Here is a 17,814-nt window from a genome sequence, read left to right as displayed (position 1 = left end):
GGACACGTCTTCACAGACGCTGATGTATGATGTCACAGTTTCAGTGAGTTCAGGTCTCTGGATGCAACCCTGAACACATTCCAATCCATACAGTCAAAGCAGACCTGCAGCTCTGATTTTATCAGTCCATTTCTTCATTGTTTTAGCCACAGGCTTTGCAGCTTTAAGTTTCTGCCTGTAGTTTGGGATAAGGTGGATCAGTCAAAAGTCAGAGTGTGGCACGGGGAACAGAACGATGACCATCCTTTATTACAGTGTCGCAGTGGCCCAGTGTGTTTTTGTCCCTGGTTGGACTGATATGCTGTTTCTATTTGGGTAGTTCATGGCTGAGGTTTCCTATGTTAAAAAAATCCTCTAAGACAATGAGCAGGGCGTCCGGGTGTTTCTGTTTCATCTATGTGACCTGGTCCATGTGAACAGCAACAGGTGTTGTAACACCACGCTAACACAGGCCTGAGGCGACACTGACCAGAATAACTGAAGAAAACGCCTGTAGTAAATAAGATGGTTTGCAATTAATGGAAAAAGCTTCCAAGTCTGTGCTACAGATTTTTCTCAATGCTGCGACATCTTTACACCAACCCTTGTTTATGTAGAAGCAGATTCTTCCTCCTCTTGGTTTCCCAATTTCACAGTCTGCTCTGTAGAGCTGGTCCAGGATGGAGCAAGGTCTCCATGAAACACAGAGCAGCAGAACGTGAAAAGTCAGTTAGTACTGTTAACAAGAAGCAGGTCTGCCACTTTGTTGGCTAGTGAGCGGAGATTTTCCAGATGGATCAATAGAAGCAGTGCATTACAGTGTATTTTCCATGTAGTTGTCTCCCCCAGCTGGCACAGAGAGCTGCTGATCCTCCAACTAAGATTTTTAACCCTTGAGGCACCTTAAAAATGAAGTTACATTTTAGGGTTAGATTTTTGTTTGTCTTAAGAACCCCTTTTCCAGTGGAATAGGTCAATAACTGACCTAACACTGATAATACTGATTTTCCTGGCCCAATGGAAGTTTATTCAATTCTATTCAATTCAGGCACTGTTCCAGCTGGGGTCCACAGAAGTGAACAGGACATAGGCATTATAGCATGGTATGTCTATCCATGTGGTAGAGCAGGCACATGGGCCACTTGTGTCTGCTGATGGCAGGAGTAGGTGCCACAAACAGTAACAGGCCCTCTTAGTAAATAAATTGGCAAATAATTCATGTATAATTGTGCTTACCTGGTCTAGGTAGTCCACAGCCCCTTTGCAAGAACTTCCTCTGGTTTCAGGCTTCTCTTCATGGCTGTCCACTGATGGAATGACCAGCCAGACAAGGCTGCAAACTATTCTTTCAGACTTCAAAGATGCCCCTGCATAAACATGCTATACCTACTGTATATGTAGTCCGATAGTAGAGAGGAGGATGTCTCTTGATCAAGAAAAGGCATGAACAGAGCCCATTTGGCTTTTGATGACTTCAAGTTCACACACACACACACGCACACACACGCATGCGCGCGCACGCACGCACACACACACACACACACACACACACACACACACACACAAAGTATATTCTTAAGACCATTTTTGTGGTGTTCAGCTTTTTTATTGCCATGCATTTTGAGATATATTGAGAATCAAAAAAAAAAAAAAAGCAAAATGTACACGTTTGGTCCCCAAGGTGCCTCGAGAGTTAATCAACTTTTTTTGTTAATAATGGGAGTGTTTGGAGCTTATTGCCTGATGTTTAGGAGCTTTTCCCTGGTGAATGTGATCTGAAATGGGGTGCAGAAAAACAGATAAAAACAAAGCATGAGAGAGCACATGACTGAGGCAGCCATCACTACCAGTCTCATTTTAGAATAAAGTAATAACATAATGTTTTTCCTCATAAATTTCGAACTGTAATCTCAAAATATTATGACTACCTCTGTCTTTCCAAACGGAGGCCCTGAAACACAGTGTGATACTTTGGTCTTTACACACTGTAAAGGGCAAAATAACACACTAACATCCTTGGATTTATTCAATTTTATTTGTATAGCGCCAAATCACAATACAAATCATCTCAAGGCACTTTACAAAAACTAAAACAAAAAAACCCAACAATTCCCTTATGAGCAAGCACTTGGCGACAGTGGAGAGGAAAAACTCCCTTTAACGGAAGAAAAAACCTCCAGTAGAACCGGGCTCAGTTTGGGCGGCCATCTGCCTCGACCAGTTGGGGTGAGTGGATAGAGCAGAGAGAAAAGAACAGCAACAATAAACAACAAATAGACACTGCAGGTTGGTGGGACCAGTAACTGCACATCAGCGATATACAGCTCCAGGACCAGGGACACCTGCAGAAGGTACAGAGAGAACAGAGAGAGAGGGAGAGAGCACAAACTAGGGGAGAGAGAGAGCACAAGGTTAGTAACATTCAATGGTGGAATATACATGAGGTGGGAGGAGAGAAGAGAGGGGAGGGGAAGGGAAGGGGGGGTTAGGGTAGGGGAGCTCAGTGCACCGATGGTCCTCGGGCAGTCAAGGCCTATAGCAGCATAACTAAGGGATGGTTCAGGGTTGCCTGAAGCCAGCCCTAACTATATGCTTTGTCAAAGAGGAAGGTTTTAAGTCTAGCCTTAAAAGTATAGAGAGTGTCTGCCTCCTGAACCCAGGCTGAGAGCTGGTTCCACAGGAGAGGAGCTTGATAACTAAAGGCTCTGCCTCCCATTCTGCTTTTGGAAACTCTGGGAACCACAAGTAGACCTGCACTCTGAGAGCGAAGTGGTCTATTGGGATAATATGGTACTATGAGGTCTTTAAGGTATGAAGGAGCTTGATTATGAAGGGATTTGTATGTGAGAAGAAGGATTTTAAATTCTATTCTATATTTTACAGGGAGCCAATGAAGAGAAGCCAATATAGGAGAAATATGTTCTCTCCTGCTAGTTCCTGTCAGGACTCTGGCTGCGGCATTCTGGATTAATTGGAGGCTTTTTATTAAGATATTGGGACATCCAGATAGTAATGAGTTACAGTAATCTAGCCTTGAGGTAACAAATGCATGGACTAGTTTTTCTGCATCATTTTGAGACAGGATGTTCCTAATTTTGGAAATGTTGCGCAGGTGAAAGAATGCAGTTCTGTTTTCTCCGAGTTTAAAAGTAAAAAGTTACTGGTCATCCAGGCCTTTATGTCAGTTAGACAGGCTTGAAGTCTGGTTAACTGGTTTGTGTTAACAGGTTTAATAGATAGATATAACAGAGTGTCATCTGCATAGCAGTGGTAATTAATAGAGTGCTTCCTAATGACATATCCTAAAGGAAGCATGTACAGGGTGAACAGAATCGGTCCTGGCACGGAGCCTTGTGGAACTCCATAACTAACTTTTGTTCGTGTGGATGGTTCATCATGGACATGAACAAACTGGAATCTGTCCGATAAATAGGATTGGAACCACTTTAACGCTGTTCCTCTGATACCAATCACATGCTCCAGTCTCTGTAATAAGATGTTGTGGTCAATGGTGTCGAATGCAGCACTAAGGTCTAGGAGGACAAGTATCGAAACAAGTCCATTATCTGAGGCTAAGAGAAGATCGTTGGTAACTTTCAACAGTGCTGTTTCTGTACTATGATGTGCTCTAAATCCTGATTGAAAATCTTCAAATAGTTCATTCCTGTGTAAGTGGTCTGATAGCTGCTTAGCAACAGCTTTTTCTAGGATTTTAGAAATAAATGGCAGGTTGGATATTGGTCTATAATTAGCCAAGACTCCTGGATCAAGACTAGGCTTTTTGAGTAAAGGTTTGATTACTGCAGTCTTAAAGGCCTGTGGTACGTAGCCTGATATTAGAGATAAATTTACCAAGTCCAATAAAGATGGGTTCATTAATGGCAGGGTGCCTTTAAGCAGTCTAGTCGGGATGGGGTCTAAGAGACACGTTGATGATTTAGATGACGCAACTACTGATGTAAATTCAGAGAGATCTATGGGAGAGAAGCAGTCTAAACATAACTGAGGTCCTACAGATGATTCAAGAGCTACTGTAGTAGAAGATTCATTTATTGCAGGTATAGGAAGCATCTGCTGAATTTTATCTCTAATAGTTGTGATTTTATTTGTAAAGAAACTCATAAATTCATCACTGCTGAGAGCTAAGGGAACACTGGGCTCAACAGAGCTGTGACTTTTTGTCAGCCTGGCTACAGTGCTGAAAAGAAACCTGGGAAATTCAAAAGTTATTAAAGAATGATCTGACAAAACAGGATTTGGGGGAAAAACTATTAGATGTTCAATTTCGATGCCATAGGTCAGAACAAGATCAAGGGTGTGATTAAAACAGTGGGTGGGTTTATTAACGTTTTGAATGAAACCAATTGAATCTAATATAGAATTAAATGCAGTGCTGAGGCCGTTATTTCCAACATCTACATGAATGTTAAAATCTCCCACTATAATGACTTTATCTGATCTAAGCACTAAATCAGACAGGAAGTCAGGGAATTCAGTTAAAAACTCTGAGTAAGGAACAGGTGGACGGTACACAGTGACAAGTAGAACTGGTTTTTGTGTTTTCCAGTTTGGATGCGAGAGACTAAGAGTGAGGCTCTCAAATGAGTTATAACTGTTCTGAGGATGAAAGTTTAATAATAAGTTTGAGTGGAAGATTGCAGCTACTCCTCCACCTCGACCTGTGCTTCGAGGAACATGATAATTTTTATGACTGAGGGGGGTTGATTCATTCAGACTGACATATTCATCCTGCTGTAACCAGGTTTCAGTAAGATAAAGTAGGTCAATTTGGTGATCAGTTATCAAATCATTTACTAACAGAGATTTAGATGAAAGGGACCTAATATTTAATAGTCCACATTTGACAGTTCTGTTTTTCTGTTCAATTAGAGGAGTGGTCTTAATTTTTATTAAGTTTTTATGAATAACTCCTCTTCTGTTAACTTCTGATTTATTTGATTTATATGTTCGAGGGGCAGACACAGTCTCTATGTGGTTTGAGGGGGGCGGCGGCTCTAAGGAAACTGCAGAGAGGCGTTTTAGACTGTCTTTCTGCATCCCGGTCCCCACCCTGGATTGTCAGGCTTTAGGTCGGCTAAGAAACTCGGCCAAATTTCTAGAGATGAGAGCTGCACCATTCAAAGTGGGATGGATGCCGTCTCTCGCTACCAGACCGGGTTTTCCCCAGAAAGTGGCCCAATTGTCTATGTCTTAGAATTCTCAATTTTTTCTTGTCTTGTTTTTAGCACAATATTGTTATCATCAACATATGGGTTCAAGCACCACATAGTGGACAGTTTGAAAAGTGCATTAAAATAATCAAAACATGAAACTTTAAAACAGGTGTTTTTAATAGACTGCCTTGGTTTCATTTTGGAATAACTACATGAATCATGAGATGTGTGAGGTGAAAGGGGTGCATGTTGGTTTTCCTAAAAGCAACAAGAAGTTAGTTGGCTCTCCTGCAGTGAAGAGGAGTGTGATAATTTGAAGTATTTAGTTGAGGTCTCACCTCTGTGCTGTTAGTGATGTTTTCTGCTAATGTGAACACCACGGTTGCCTTCCTGCACTTAACATGTCATTGTTTAATGTCTCTGACAGCTCAACTTCCCAGCACCTCCCTGTTAATGCTAACCACATCACAGATATCCCCTAATAACATCCATCACAGCTTATTAGACTGAAGACTGGTATCAGTGCTACTGTAAACCTATAATAGGGAAGACGCATTCACTAAGTGATCTCTGATCTTTTCTAATGCAGTTACTTTTTATTACCTTGTGCACAATGAGTGATAGAAGCACCTTAAGAAAAGGTATGAAGTGTATTTATCTGTTCTCAGAAGGCTTTTATGGAATAAAAGAATTACATTCTGTTCTTCCTTTCTCACAGACAGACACAACTTTAGATCTTAAATGTAATCAGAATTTAAGTTGTCTTTAGAAGGCTGGTCTCAAGACCCAACAAAGCTGTGTCATACAATGACCTGAAAACATTGAGAAGTGAAAGAAATGAAATACTAAATACTAATACTAGACTAAATTAGCTTTAAATGAAAAATATGGAAAAATAAATACACGGCTAACTTGGTGGATGCTAGGAAAGTGATGTTTAGGATAAGCTGTCAAGATGTTTTCTCCCCATGCCTTTTTATACGCCTGTCTTACCTTTGTTCTTTGCCAGGTTGTCTGTTGTCTGACCTTGTCTGTTGCAAAACCTATGCTCCACGCCTTGTTTGCCTGTTTTCTCTCGCCACATCAAACTCTGCTTGTTTTTCGAACCCTTTTGATCCTGGACTGTTTTTGTTCGCTAAGTTTTAAGTTAGGTTGTTCTGGTTTCCTCTGTCACTGTGTTGTCACTGTCTTGCGTGTTTGTCTAGTTCCTCTTGTGTTCAGGTTTTGTCTTGTTACCCTGTGCGTGTTAATTCCTTTGTTCATGCCTTGTCCTTCTTTTTCATGTCCATGTTTCCCCCTTGGTCTGTGAGTCCTCCTTGTGTGTGACCCAGAGCCTCATTCCTTGTTTTCCCTGACTCTCATGTTCTTGCTCCCTGTTTGGTCTGGTGCGTCTTCCTAAGTGTGTGACCCAGACCCTCATGCCCTGTTTCCCTTAGTTTTCATGTTCCTGTCCCACGTTCCTGTTTTTCATGTAGTCCCGTGTGCCTTGTCTCCCTTACGCTCATGTTCCGCAACTGATGTGTTCTTGTTCATGCTTTGTCCCCTCTGTTCGTGCCTGGTTTCTTTTGTGTTCATGCTCTTGCCCCACGTTCCTGTTTTCCACTCCTACCCGTGTGCTGTGTTTTCCTTTTGTTCCTGCCCATGTTTTACACCTATAAGTTTCCTAGCCTTGTTTTTGTTAAATAAAGACTCTTTTCCTCACTCCTGTGTTTGTGTGGGTGAAGTGTGCTCCTGACCACGCCCTGGTTCATGACACCATGTAAAAGAGGAATATTAGTTTTACATGACAAATTGGCAGAAATGATTAAGGATGTTAGGATTTAGAAACAAGGGCCCAAGTGCAGATTCACGGATTCAAAAAACAGGGTTTTTTTACAAAAACTCTAAATCACTATAGAGGAGGAAAGACAGAGGACAAATTCACAAAACATAAAAAAAACTGAGCCAGAGAGTGCACCTGAATTTTGTTGTATATTTTGTACTATGACAAATGTATGACAAAGTAGCTTAGCATATCTGTCTTATCATTCAGTTTCCTGTCCATCTCCAAGGCCACCAAAAGATTTTGAGTCCTATTCGGCCCCAGTCTGCTTTATAGAGCATCCATCTGAAGAGCCACAGTTTCTCTTTGAATCTTGGACTGGCCTCCAGAACACTCTTGGTTTTCAGTACACTGATGGCCACCCTCCAGAATGGCCTTGGTTCTCAGTCCACCTACAAGGCCATCTTCCAGAATGACCACAGCTTCTTGTTCACTTATGAGGAGGGCCATCAGAATGTCCAGTGATTTTTGCTTGTCTGCGGAGTCACCACCCTATATGGGCCTCCTTGTCTATGGGCCTGCCCTTTGAAACAGCTCCAATTCTCTGATCACCTGTGGGGCATACTTCTTACTGTCTTGAGCCCACAAAGAAAGATTTAATGAATAGTGTTGTATATCCTTTTTTGAAACACAGTCACTAAATTAATTTGTGTTTATTTCTGAAAAAGCTTTTTACACATACACCGTTGGCATGCTTGTAATGTATTGCATCTTTAAAGCAGCACATGCTCTTACCCACTTTGCTTTATCTCCGTTTTTGCCACAGACGTTTGCAGAGAAGTTGATGGGGAACTTCTCAGTAGCTGTTCCAGTGTTTGTAGCCTTGTCCTGCTATGGCTCCATGAACGGTGGCCTGTTTGCCTTGTCTAGGTACAGTTTGTATCACAGTGTGCAGAATACTGTCTTTGAGCTTAAAACAGATACATGCAACCTCCATTGTGTGATATTAATTTTCTGCTGATACAGCAAATAATGTTGTAAAGTCAGTGTGGACTAAATGTGATTCAAGATTAAAACGATTCTTGCTTTATTCATAGAATCAGTCAATTCAATATTAACTTAATGTTTATCATCACTCTTGTTTACATTTGTCCGTGTGTGTGTGTGTATGTTCCCCAGAATGTTCTATGTGGCATCACGTGAAGGACAGCTTCCTGAGGTTTTATCCATGATCCACGTCCGCAGACACACTCCACTGGCTGCTGTTTTCATACTGGTCCGTTTACTGCAATAGTAACAATATCGACAACAATCAGTAGCAGTTCATTAGACAATACAATCAAAACTAAATATCCCAAATACTCTAAATTGAGATATCCCTTGACAATAAAAAAGCAATTAGTCTTAGCAATTAAAGAATATTTAGGATTTAATGACTTCATTTATAATGTTGAAAGAAATAATTGTCACCACATTACATTTTAATTATTCTGAAAGCCGAATACTTTAATTAATACTGATAATGTCTGCCTATATGCTGCAACAGACACAGTTAAAGAGTTGACCATGGATCATGGATTTTCATTCAGACATCTGCCATCCAAACAGAGTCAAGAATATTTTCATGCTACATTTAGGGCTATTTACATCAACTCTCTCACATGGAGTTTTTTTACTTCCAAAGTGTTTGTGTATGTATTTTATTATTCACACTGTGGGGCCCAAAACCTGTTTACATACCCACCAGATGCTGTTCCTCACCAAGTAAATAATTAAACTTCAGAAGTTTCATTAGAAGTTAGTGTAATCAGTAGTATTTAGGTAAGGAAATTAATGCAAGTGAATGTAAAATCCCCACATGTAATGAATAAAAACATTGTGTTTGTGTGCGTACAGTACCCTATGACCATTTTCCAGCTGTTTGTGGGAGATATCTACAGCCTGTTGAACTTCATGAGCTTCCTGCGGTGGCTATTCATTGGTGTGGTGGTGATGGGTTTAATTTACCTCCGATACACAAAGCCTGACCTTCCCCGCCCCTTTAAGGTCAGTGTGCAAACAACTGCAGTTGTATTAGTGTACCATTTGAATATTTGCCACTATATCAAATACAATACAGATAATTCACCTTCATTGTATTAAATATCACCTCATTTTGTTCTCCCTTCAGCTTTCATTTTTTTCTAAGATAATCTGTTTAAAATAAAATGGGAATTAGTTATGCTGCAAAGTCAGATACTCTTTAAACATTGATGGGCACCTGTGTACATACATACAATACATGAATAATAATAACATATAACTCTTGACTTGTCTACAGGTCCCTCTCTTCATCCCAGTGGTGTTCTGCTTCACATGTTTCTCCATGGTGTTTCTGTCTCTGTACTCGGACCCAATCAACACAGGGATTGGATTTGCCATTTCCCTCACCGGCATCCCCGCATACTACATTTTCTTATACTTCAACCACAGACCTAAGTGGTTTCACAGGGCTCTAGGTAACTCATAACTAGTATTTGTTATTTTGCATGTCCCCACAGAAGAATGCTTCTTTGACCACATTTGACCTTTTCCTGCAGTTTAGAGCTGGAACTGCATCTAAGGCCTTATCTGTGATTTGAAATGGTTCTGTGTTGAAGATGAGATGAGATAGATAAACTTTGTTAATCCTGAAAGGGAAATTCTGACAATCTTGTACTGAAAAGTTCTAAGTAGTAAAAGTAGTCATCTGCTGTTGGCTAAGAGGGTGTATAGCTGCCTTTCTGGTCCATCAAGATGTTGTGAAGGGGATGATCAGTGTAAAAAAGACACATACCTTATTCTGTGTTCATCTCTCCACAGAAATGGTGATAACACTGTGTATTCTCATGGTTTTACAACAAAAATAATGAGTCATTCACTAGCATCGCTACTGTACTGCATATCCAATTATTGCTTGGTTTGTTGATACCAATCTCACTGTCGCTTTGCTTGCGTCATATCCTTTGTTTCACTGACTGGTTTATTCTGCGTCTACTGGCCTGCCCCCAGGGATTCGATCTCAGCCCATGAGATTCCAGATTAATTTCATTGTATAGAAAAAGAGTTAGTCTGGCTGGCCAGGCTATTCAAAAGCTGGTTAACAGAAGAGGGTGTCACAAAAGGTTTAGCACTTGCCTAATGCAACTGCACATTTTAGCTAATCTTATTTTTGTGTTGTATAAGCTTAAAATGTGCACTTTCCCCACCTTGTTACAGCCTTGTAATTTTTTTTTGTTGTAAATTTTAAATGTTCCTCTTTTGTTTCCGAGCCACCTAATTGTATTAAGTTAACATGTCAAGTATTTTCCTTTAACACGAGAAATGACACCATTATTTCTTTCTTCATTGTTTTTAGATTCCTTCAACAGAACCTTACAGATCATCCTGGAGGTTGTCCCTGCAGAGCAGTAACTGTACACAAACACTATATGTCCTACTTGGTTCTTTCAAATCATAAATTCTGCACATGCTAACTCAAAAGGTAAACCGTTGTTATTTGAGCCAAAAGGCTCATTTAAAGGTTAAAAGTGAATTCTGTCTGTTGAATGTATGTTTATAGTGTTTTATTACAGTATAATGATTTAGGGCTCTATTTTCTTGAAACTGGCCACAGTTGGAACCAAGTCTAAACCAACAGGGCAACTAGGCGCACAGTGAAAGAGAGGCACAATACATTACAACAGGGAGGAAATCATTATCAACAGCTGGAGCTTCAGTAATGGTCAATCAAATAATTTCTTTTCATCCACTTTAAAACCACTTGAGAAAACTGCGTGGATAGCTGAACAGACAGTCAGCATGAAGCCCAAAGTGTGTTGGAAAGAATCTGTGCAGAGAAGGCCAGAGCTGCCAAATGGGACACTGGACATATCTATGTAAGATCAGGAATAACCTCTTTCCCTATATTGCCACCTTCCAGTTACAACTGTGTACTCTATTGCTAAGTTGTGATGAAAATATTGCACACGAATATTTACTTGCCTTACCAGTAGTGGCAAAAGATATACAAGAGTGTAATTGCCATTTAAAGATACATTTTTCACAAAAAAGCTGTATTTGTGAGTTGAAGGAAACTGACAATCCCTCAAACTGAGGAAAACTGCAGATCTGATAATTCTCTGTGAGTTTATTACAAGGAGTGATCCCTTTTACGTTATATACAGTTATGTAATTATTTTTTACTATAAAAGATATATTGATTATTGTAGGTTTAACAAGTTTTCCATTAACTTGAAGAGGGCCATAATTTTGCTGGACTAAAGATAGAGGCTGGACATTTATCAGTTCTGTTAATTCTATGCTGTTGCTGGCTGCCATATATTTTCCATTTGTAAGAGTATTTTACAATGAGTGAAAAAAAAGCAAAAAAAACTGTATCACACTCTTACTGCTAATGTTATGTCTGCAAGGAGGACACATAGAATTGGCATCCCTTGGTGAAAAAAAAAAACAAAGATTAACCAGTCAAATGAAGCTCTCATCCTGCCACTGCCAAACAGTTATAATTCACAATTAAGATAAACCAGTTGCCCTTTGGCTTCACACCAATCATAGCATGCTATCAATGTCACCCTTATCCAGTTTGTACCGATTTTAACATCATCAAGTGCAGTTATGGTGGATTGAGTTTTTTGGAAAAAACAGTTTTAATACATTGCCCCTGCAGCAGCATTTAATGAAATCTCATTCCACATTGACATATGGAGAGCAAAAAATGAGTAAGTGCAGAGAGCTGGCCTATGTGCAGCCAGGCTGATGAAGTTGGATGGGATGTAGGTGAGTGTCAGTGGAGCTCAGTGGGTCAGATGGCAGGAGTATGGATGGAGAATAAAGAGCATGCAGATTGCAGGAGCGTCTGGGAAGAAACAGGGACACACATAATGAGACCATCCTGATAACTTGTTAATCTAATAACCAAACATATCATGACACCCACTTCACACCCACCCTAATTGGCTCTTTTTTTTTCAGTTTTATATTATTGCCTCACTCCCCTCTCCGTTTTGTCCAGCTTTTCACTCTGCCTTTAAATGTGTCCATTGGGATCCTTTATAAACACTTTTTATACAAAGGATTGTTTCCTTAGTGTACACTAGAAACACCAGAAATGATTACAGTGACATATGTATAGATTTATGTGAGCCCAAACATATATTTTTTACACTTCTGTTAATTAGAAAAACTATTTGGGCATTACATATTGCCTTTTTTAACAAGCAGGGCAACTATAAAGCTTTCAAACTTTGAGGGACAGACTTAACTTTTAACAAAGTGATAGCCAATTAGCTCCCTGTGGCCAGTAAAAGCTCAAAGTGGACATATTTCAGTATTTGCATAGCAGATGGCAGTGTTAGCACTAAAAGCACATTCAGTTGTCTGTAGGCAACACACAAGAATGCATCTTCTCCACTAAGAACAACAAAAAGAAGTCTGATAAGAAGGACAGCTCTCACTAGAGCACACATTGCGACATCTGATTTCATTAACAAATTGAAATGTGTTAAGTTTTTGTTTTACTTTACTAAACTGACGAAATTAATAAATATGGAAAAACAGTTGCTCTGATGTTTGTGTGTAATTCTTTTTCATTTTGTCAGAGGATGCCATGAAGTATACTCTAAAAAGAAATGTTTAGACTCAACTAAAAAAATTAACATTTTGCATTAGTCTTTTTGAGTTATGACATCTTCATTTGAAATTATTTTGGACCAACAAACTACATTGCATTAGGGGAAATAGGTTTTCCTCTTCACTCAAGGATTATTTTAATTAATTCCTAACTTATTAACTGTTAGTCTAAAGGCAAGTTTTTAAGTTAATAACTCATAAAAATGACTTCAACTGGCTTTACCATATTATTTTAAAGCAATTTTATATGTTTTCTAGTTAATTACTATAATAATGTATACAACTTTTTTTAATAGCAACCATTTCAAAAAATAAGATGCTTTAATTTGATTTTTTTTTCAGGTTTCTTTGTCATGAGTTGGATTTTCAGTTCCGGTTTTGGGTCTCTTATTTTGGTTAGTTTCCTGTTGTTCTCCTTTGTGACCTGGGTTAACTTTGTTTCTTGTGGTTCATTGTTCTCACCTGTGTTCAATTAGTCTTCAGTTCTGTCTATTTATACCTCCTGTGTTTCCTTTGTTCTCTGTTGGAGCATTGCATGGTGTACATGTGCTGCACAGTATTGTTTGCAGTAGTGAAGAGTTTTTCCTGTTTTGTGTCCATGATGCTGAGTGGCGTTTCTGTTTTTGCCTGCTTGCCTACCTGCTCGCCTGCCCACCCGCCGGCTGAGCGGTGGAGAATTTCCTGTTTTTTTGTGCTTGTGCCCTGGGGAAATAAACCTGCTTTGTCCTGCACTTGGGTCCTACCTCTCCTCCTCCACACACCAGCTTTGTGACATTCTTTTTCTTTTTTGTAGGGTTTTCTTGTTTTTGTTCATGTAGCTCTTAAGAAAGACACTGTTTTTGTGAAATTAACTTTTTTTAATTTTGATCTGCAGTTGAATATTTGAACAAATTATATTAAAATCTTGCAAAAACAAAATACTAGTAAAAAACAAACTAAAATTTCAACTGCTCCTAAAATAAAAAATAAAAAACTTGGCCATACTCCCTTGAGAAATTAAGCATCATAAATTATGCCATCACAGCAAAGTTAGGTCGACCTTTAATGGTAGGCCTGACAATTCCATAAAATATGTAAAACCTTTATAAACATTACTTGTGTATTGAAAAGTGCAATACAACCGATTTTGAACACACCCAAATACATCTTAAAGAAGTGTGACCACCTCAAAATCCCAATCTATATAACATTGATATAACAGCCAAAAGCCAAGTAGCATGTCATGGAACTTACCAAGAGACTAAGCTATGTATGAGTAAACCCACATCAGTCATGTCCAAAGCAATACATTCTCTTTGGGCCAAAATATGTTTTGTCAACTTTCAAGACAAGATTTGTTGAACATAAACCACAACAAAACTAACCTGACAGAGAAACATTCTCAGATTTTTTCGTCTTCAGTTGACTTCCACATACAAAACAAAGTCAAAAAGTGACAGTGTTCAGAAACAGGTGGAATCTTTAGAAAATATTGTTCTTGAGAATCATCACTTTTGCACTGGGTTTCAGTCTATCAAGGTCAAGGAAAAACTTCTAGAAAACTTCAAAAGTGTATTAGCTCAGGTTCCCTCCACCACAATAGTTGCCATCCGGTGGTCAAATGCAGGGGTCAACCGGTCACCAATTATAGCGATTTTCATCACTTGCCTTTCAAGGCTGGCCTTGAACTCTTCATTGTCCTTGTAAAGCAAAAAAAAAAAAAACCCAAAAAACATTATTATATTAAGTTAGTGTGTAAGAGATTAAATGATTATATGATTACTGCTTACTGCAGTCCCTTCTGAATTCAGATAATCATTTGAGCTCTTTATTTTATTTTAACCTTTATACACATGCACATACACACACAAGCATTAGAAAAAATCTTGGTATGATAAAACATGATAGTAAGATGCACACATGCATGTTTTTCTTTTATCTGCCTAATGCTGGGACATACAGACCCTCCTGTTCTAAGCTCACGATCCTTTAGCAGTGGCTCCAGTACAGTACTATAACCAAATCTTTTCACATTGTCAGCTTTGCATAGAATTGCTAAGATTGACATCAGCGAAGATCTGAGCAGTGCAGGAATGCCAGCTAACACCCAATACACAGCAGTAACTTTGTTTTTTTCTTGGTGTACCCAGGGGATTGCATATCTCAAAGTCATCTACATAGAGAATGATTGCAATGGTAGGATATTCTCCAGAAAACAACTCATTTGTTTTATAATAAATGCCATTAGACAATGCCCTGTACTGAGTGTCATTGTTACTTTGAGCTTCACCATCATGGAAGATAAAATTCCGGATCTCTTTCCTGGTCAAAGCCTGAAGCAATGACTTGAGGATAGGGACATACTGGAAGCTTCTGTTTTCCTCCTTAATGAGCACGTACTCCACTGGTTCCACCACACCAAACTGCTCTTTAAAAAATGCTCTTCTTTTGTAGACAGAAGAAAGTGGACCACCACTACTCAGGGTAGAGGTAAAGGGGTTGGCATGACAAAGCTCTGCCACTATGTCTGACACAACAGCCTCATCAATCTCACAATTGTGCTTCTTCAAACAGGACTGTAAAATGTCTTTGATGATGGGACCTGATGCTGAATGGGAAATGAAGTGTACCTCTTCAATAACTTCATCAATACACCTGTTTGATACGTTAAATATGCTCTCCAGTTTTAGAAACAACAATGCTAATCTTTTTTCAATGAGGTTTGATAGATCTCCCACATCATCATCATCATCATCATCATCATCATTGTGATCATCAGTTATAGGAAATTCCACATGTTGAACACCCATATCACTGGAGTCATCTAGATTTGAAGAAAATGCATACCTCTTTAGCAGGTCTTCTTTAAAGTCTTGCAGTGAGTGAAGTGTGTGCTTTCGGCTTCTGTGGAAGGCAAATGTTCCATAAATATTAGTGCTGAAATTGCAGTTTTTAAAAACACGTCACAGTCTCATGGTTTTTCAAATGTCATCAAAGGTGTTCAAAAAGGTCTCTGTCTCTGGGATATTGCACTAGTGCTACAACACTGACAAATGAAAGAGAGACTTTCTGCAGCTCTGACACTTTCCTGAGCTTCATGAGAGTGCTTTCTTGAAAGATGTGATCTAAGGCTACTTCACGTTTTGAAGGAACAAAAACAGTCTTGGTGAATACATGGCAGACGTTGCCCACCATGACCATGCTGTAACCTGTAATGTTTTAGCAACCCTGTTTGTGCAGAGGATTTATATTTACACAGTTTGCACTCACAGCTCATTTTTTAAAACAATATCGACAAACTTAACAAGACACTAATCTAATTAGACTGATAGTATCGATGTAATAAGTACTGATACAAAATCTAAATTTCAAGTAGATACACATATGCCAGTGTGATACTGTCAGAATCACATTAACAACATTTTACATATTCTTTAATGTTAAGAAAAATACCAAAAAAAGACCAGAAAATACTGACTTCAAATTGAATCACAATAGTAACTAAAATACAAAATAATCTAAATTTAAATCTTTCTGCAGATTTTATACAGGCAGACAAAATAAAAGAAACGCTCTGCTTCTACTTCTTTGATTCCTCTCACAGAAATATCAAACTGCAATTTGTGGAAGTATACAGCCATCTGTGTGAATGAACAAAAGAATTTTAAAAATTGTGGCTGTGACTGAAATTAGATAACATTATCTAGCTTACGGTCACATTGTCATGATCTGCAACTTGACTTCCTGTCTCACGCTTTTAGTTTGAAGGACCATACAGGATCTGGTTTCCTATTGTCTACTCTCAAGTGATTACGTAATTGATTTCACCTGTGTTGTCTTCTCTGCTCACAGTTATATACCCTCTCTCAGCCATAGACAAACTGCCAGGTTGTCTGTGATACCGCCACTCCTTCTGTTTGTAACTTACTAGTTATCCTGCATTGATCTGTCCCATGCGACCTGGTTCATAAAAGCTGCTGATCCCAGACCCTCTCCCCTTGTTCTGCCATGCCAAGGTAAGTAAGATTACCTTTTTGTTCATGGAAGGAATGTTTTTGCCCAAAAGGATTTTTCTGTTTTGATTCACATGACAACTAGAGAATCCATGTCAAGCTAAGTCTACTCACTCCCTGTTTCATGTTTTGGAGAACAGAAATGTTTTTTTCTTAAGAGGATTTTACTGGTACCAAGTTAAAGATCAGGACTATCATGCCAAGCTATGTACCTTTGTCTTGTTTCATGATTGGAGACGAGGGATGTTTTTGCCCAAGAGGATATTGTTCATATCTAATTATAGACCAAGAATATCAAGCTAGGTAACTTTTTTTTTTTTTGTTTCACGATTGGAGAAAGGAAATCTTTGTTTTAGTTCAAAAGGATTCAAGTCAAACGCAGCTAAGGATCTGAAACTCTTGGTTAAGCACCTTGGGTTTCCCTAGTTGCAAGTACGCCAGTGTGAGAAGACCTGTATTGTACCGGGTTTCCCTCCAAGGACACTTAATGTAGCTGGCATTAGTGGAAGAGCCTTTTTGTTATTATAACCTCTGTTTTCTGAGTTGTCAAATCAGATAGCCAGGATCCTCTGACCAAGGAAACCCAAACCATCCGGACGCAACTCCCCATCTGTCTTGACTGCCCCGGGTGTTGCCTTGGCAGTAATCATTTCAACCAGAGACTTCTCTGGGTTCATCCCATTGACTGGTCACCCACTCAGTCCTTCCATTTTCTTGTCACCAAGAAATAAATTAAAACCCTTTTTCAGTGGAGTTTTGGTGTTGGCAATTATTATTTTTAATTTGCATCCATGTATTAAATCAAGTGGTGATAACAGATCCTCTGAGTTAGTTTTTAGAGTGTAGATAATTAATACACTGAAGATATTAGGTTCCAAATGCTAAATGAAAAAAAGTCAATTTAGGTAAGGATTGTGTGTCTGTGCATGTGTGTATGGTTATTGTTTGCAGATACACAACAGCACTTCTTAGAATAAAGTAAAAAAAATTGTTTTCTTTGGTCTTCTGAGAATACCTGCAAAACCAGCTGTTGTGTGCACTGGATTCCCTGTTAATGGAAATCACACCTCCACAATGGCCTCACCAAATTCCTCCCAGACCTGAGTTTTTGCCTCTGCCACCGCCCTGGCCACAATCACACTTGGCCTGCCAGTACCCATCAGCTGCCTCAGGAGTCCCACAAGCCAGCTAGACTCAAAAGGACTCCTTTAGCTTGACGGCATCCCTTACCTTTGGTGTCCACCACCGGGTTCTGGGA

The 17,814-nt window shown here is 39.2% G+C and overlaps 1 protein-coding gene across 1 annotated transcript in view; it reads left to right on the top strand.

Moving 5' to 3' along the window:
* slc7a11 (solute carrier family 7 member 11) overlaps positions 1-12,401 on the top strand; it is a 35,691-nt gene extending 23,290 nt beyond the window's left edge. The window contains exons 8-12 of the mRNA XM_026330852.1: positions 7,742-7,845; positions 8,095-8,191; positions 8,812-8,961; positions 9,236-9,413; positions 10,292-12,401. Of these exons, the coding sequence (XP_026186637.1) occupies positions 7,742-7,845; positions 8,095-8,191; positions 8,812-8,961; positions 9,236-9,413; positions 10,292-10,347 (585 nt within the window). The 3' untranslated portion in view covers positions 10,348-12,401. The remainder of the gene's footprint in view (positions 1-7,741; positions 7,846-8,094; positions 8,192-8,811; positions 8,962-9,235; positions 9,414-10,291) is intronic.
* The last annotated feature ends 5,413 nt before the right edge of the window (positions 12,402-17,814 follow it).

Source organism: Mastacembelus armatus, chromosome 10 (genome assembly GCF_900324485.2).
Source record: "Mastacembelus armatus chromosome 10, fMasArm1.2, whole genome shotgun sequence".
Lineage (NCBI taxonomy): Eukaryota > Metazoa > Chordata > Actinopteri > Synbranchiformes > Mastacembelidae > Mastacembelus > Mastacembelus armatus.
Note: the sequence above shows the minus strand (reverse complement) of the source record. Positions and strands in the feature narration are given on the sequence as shown.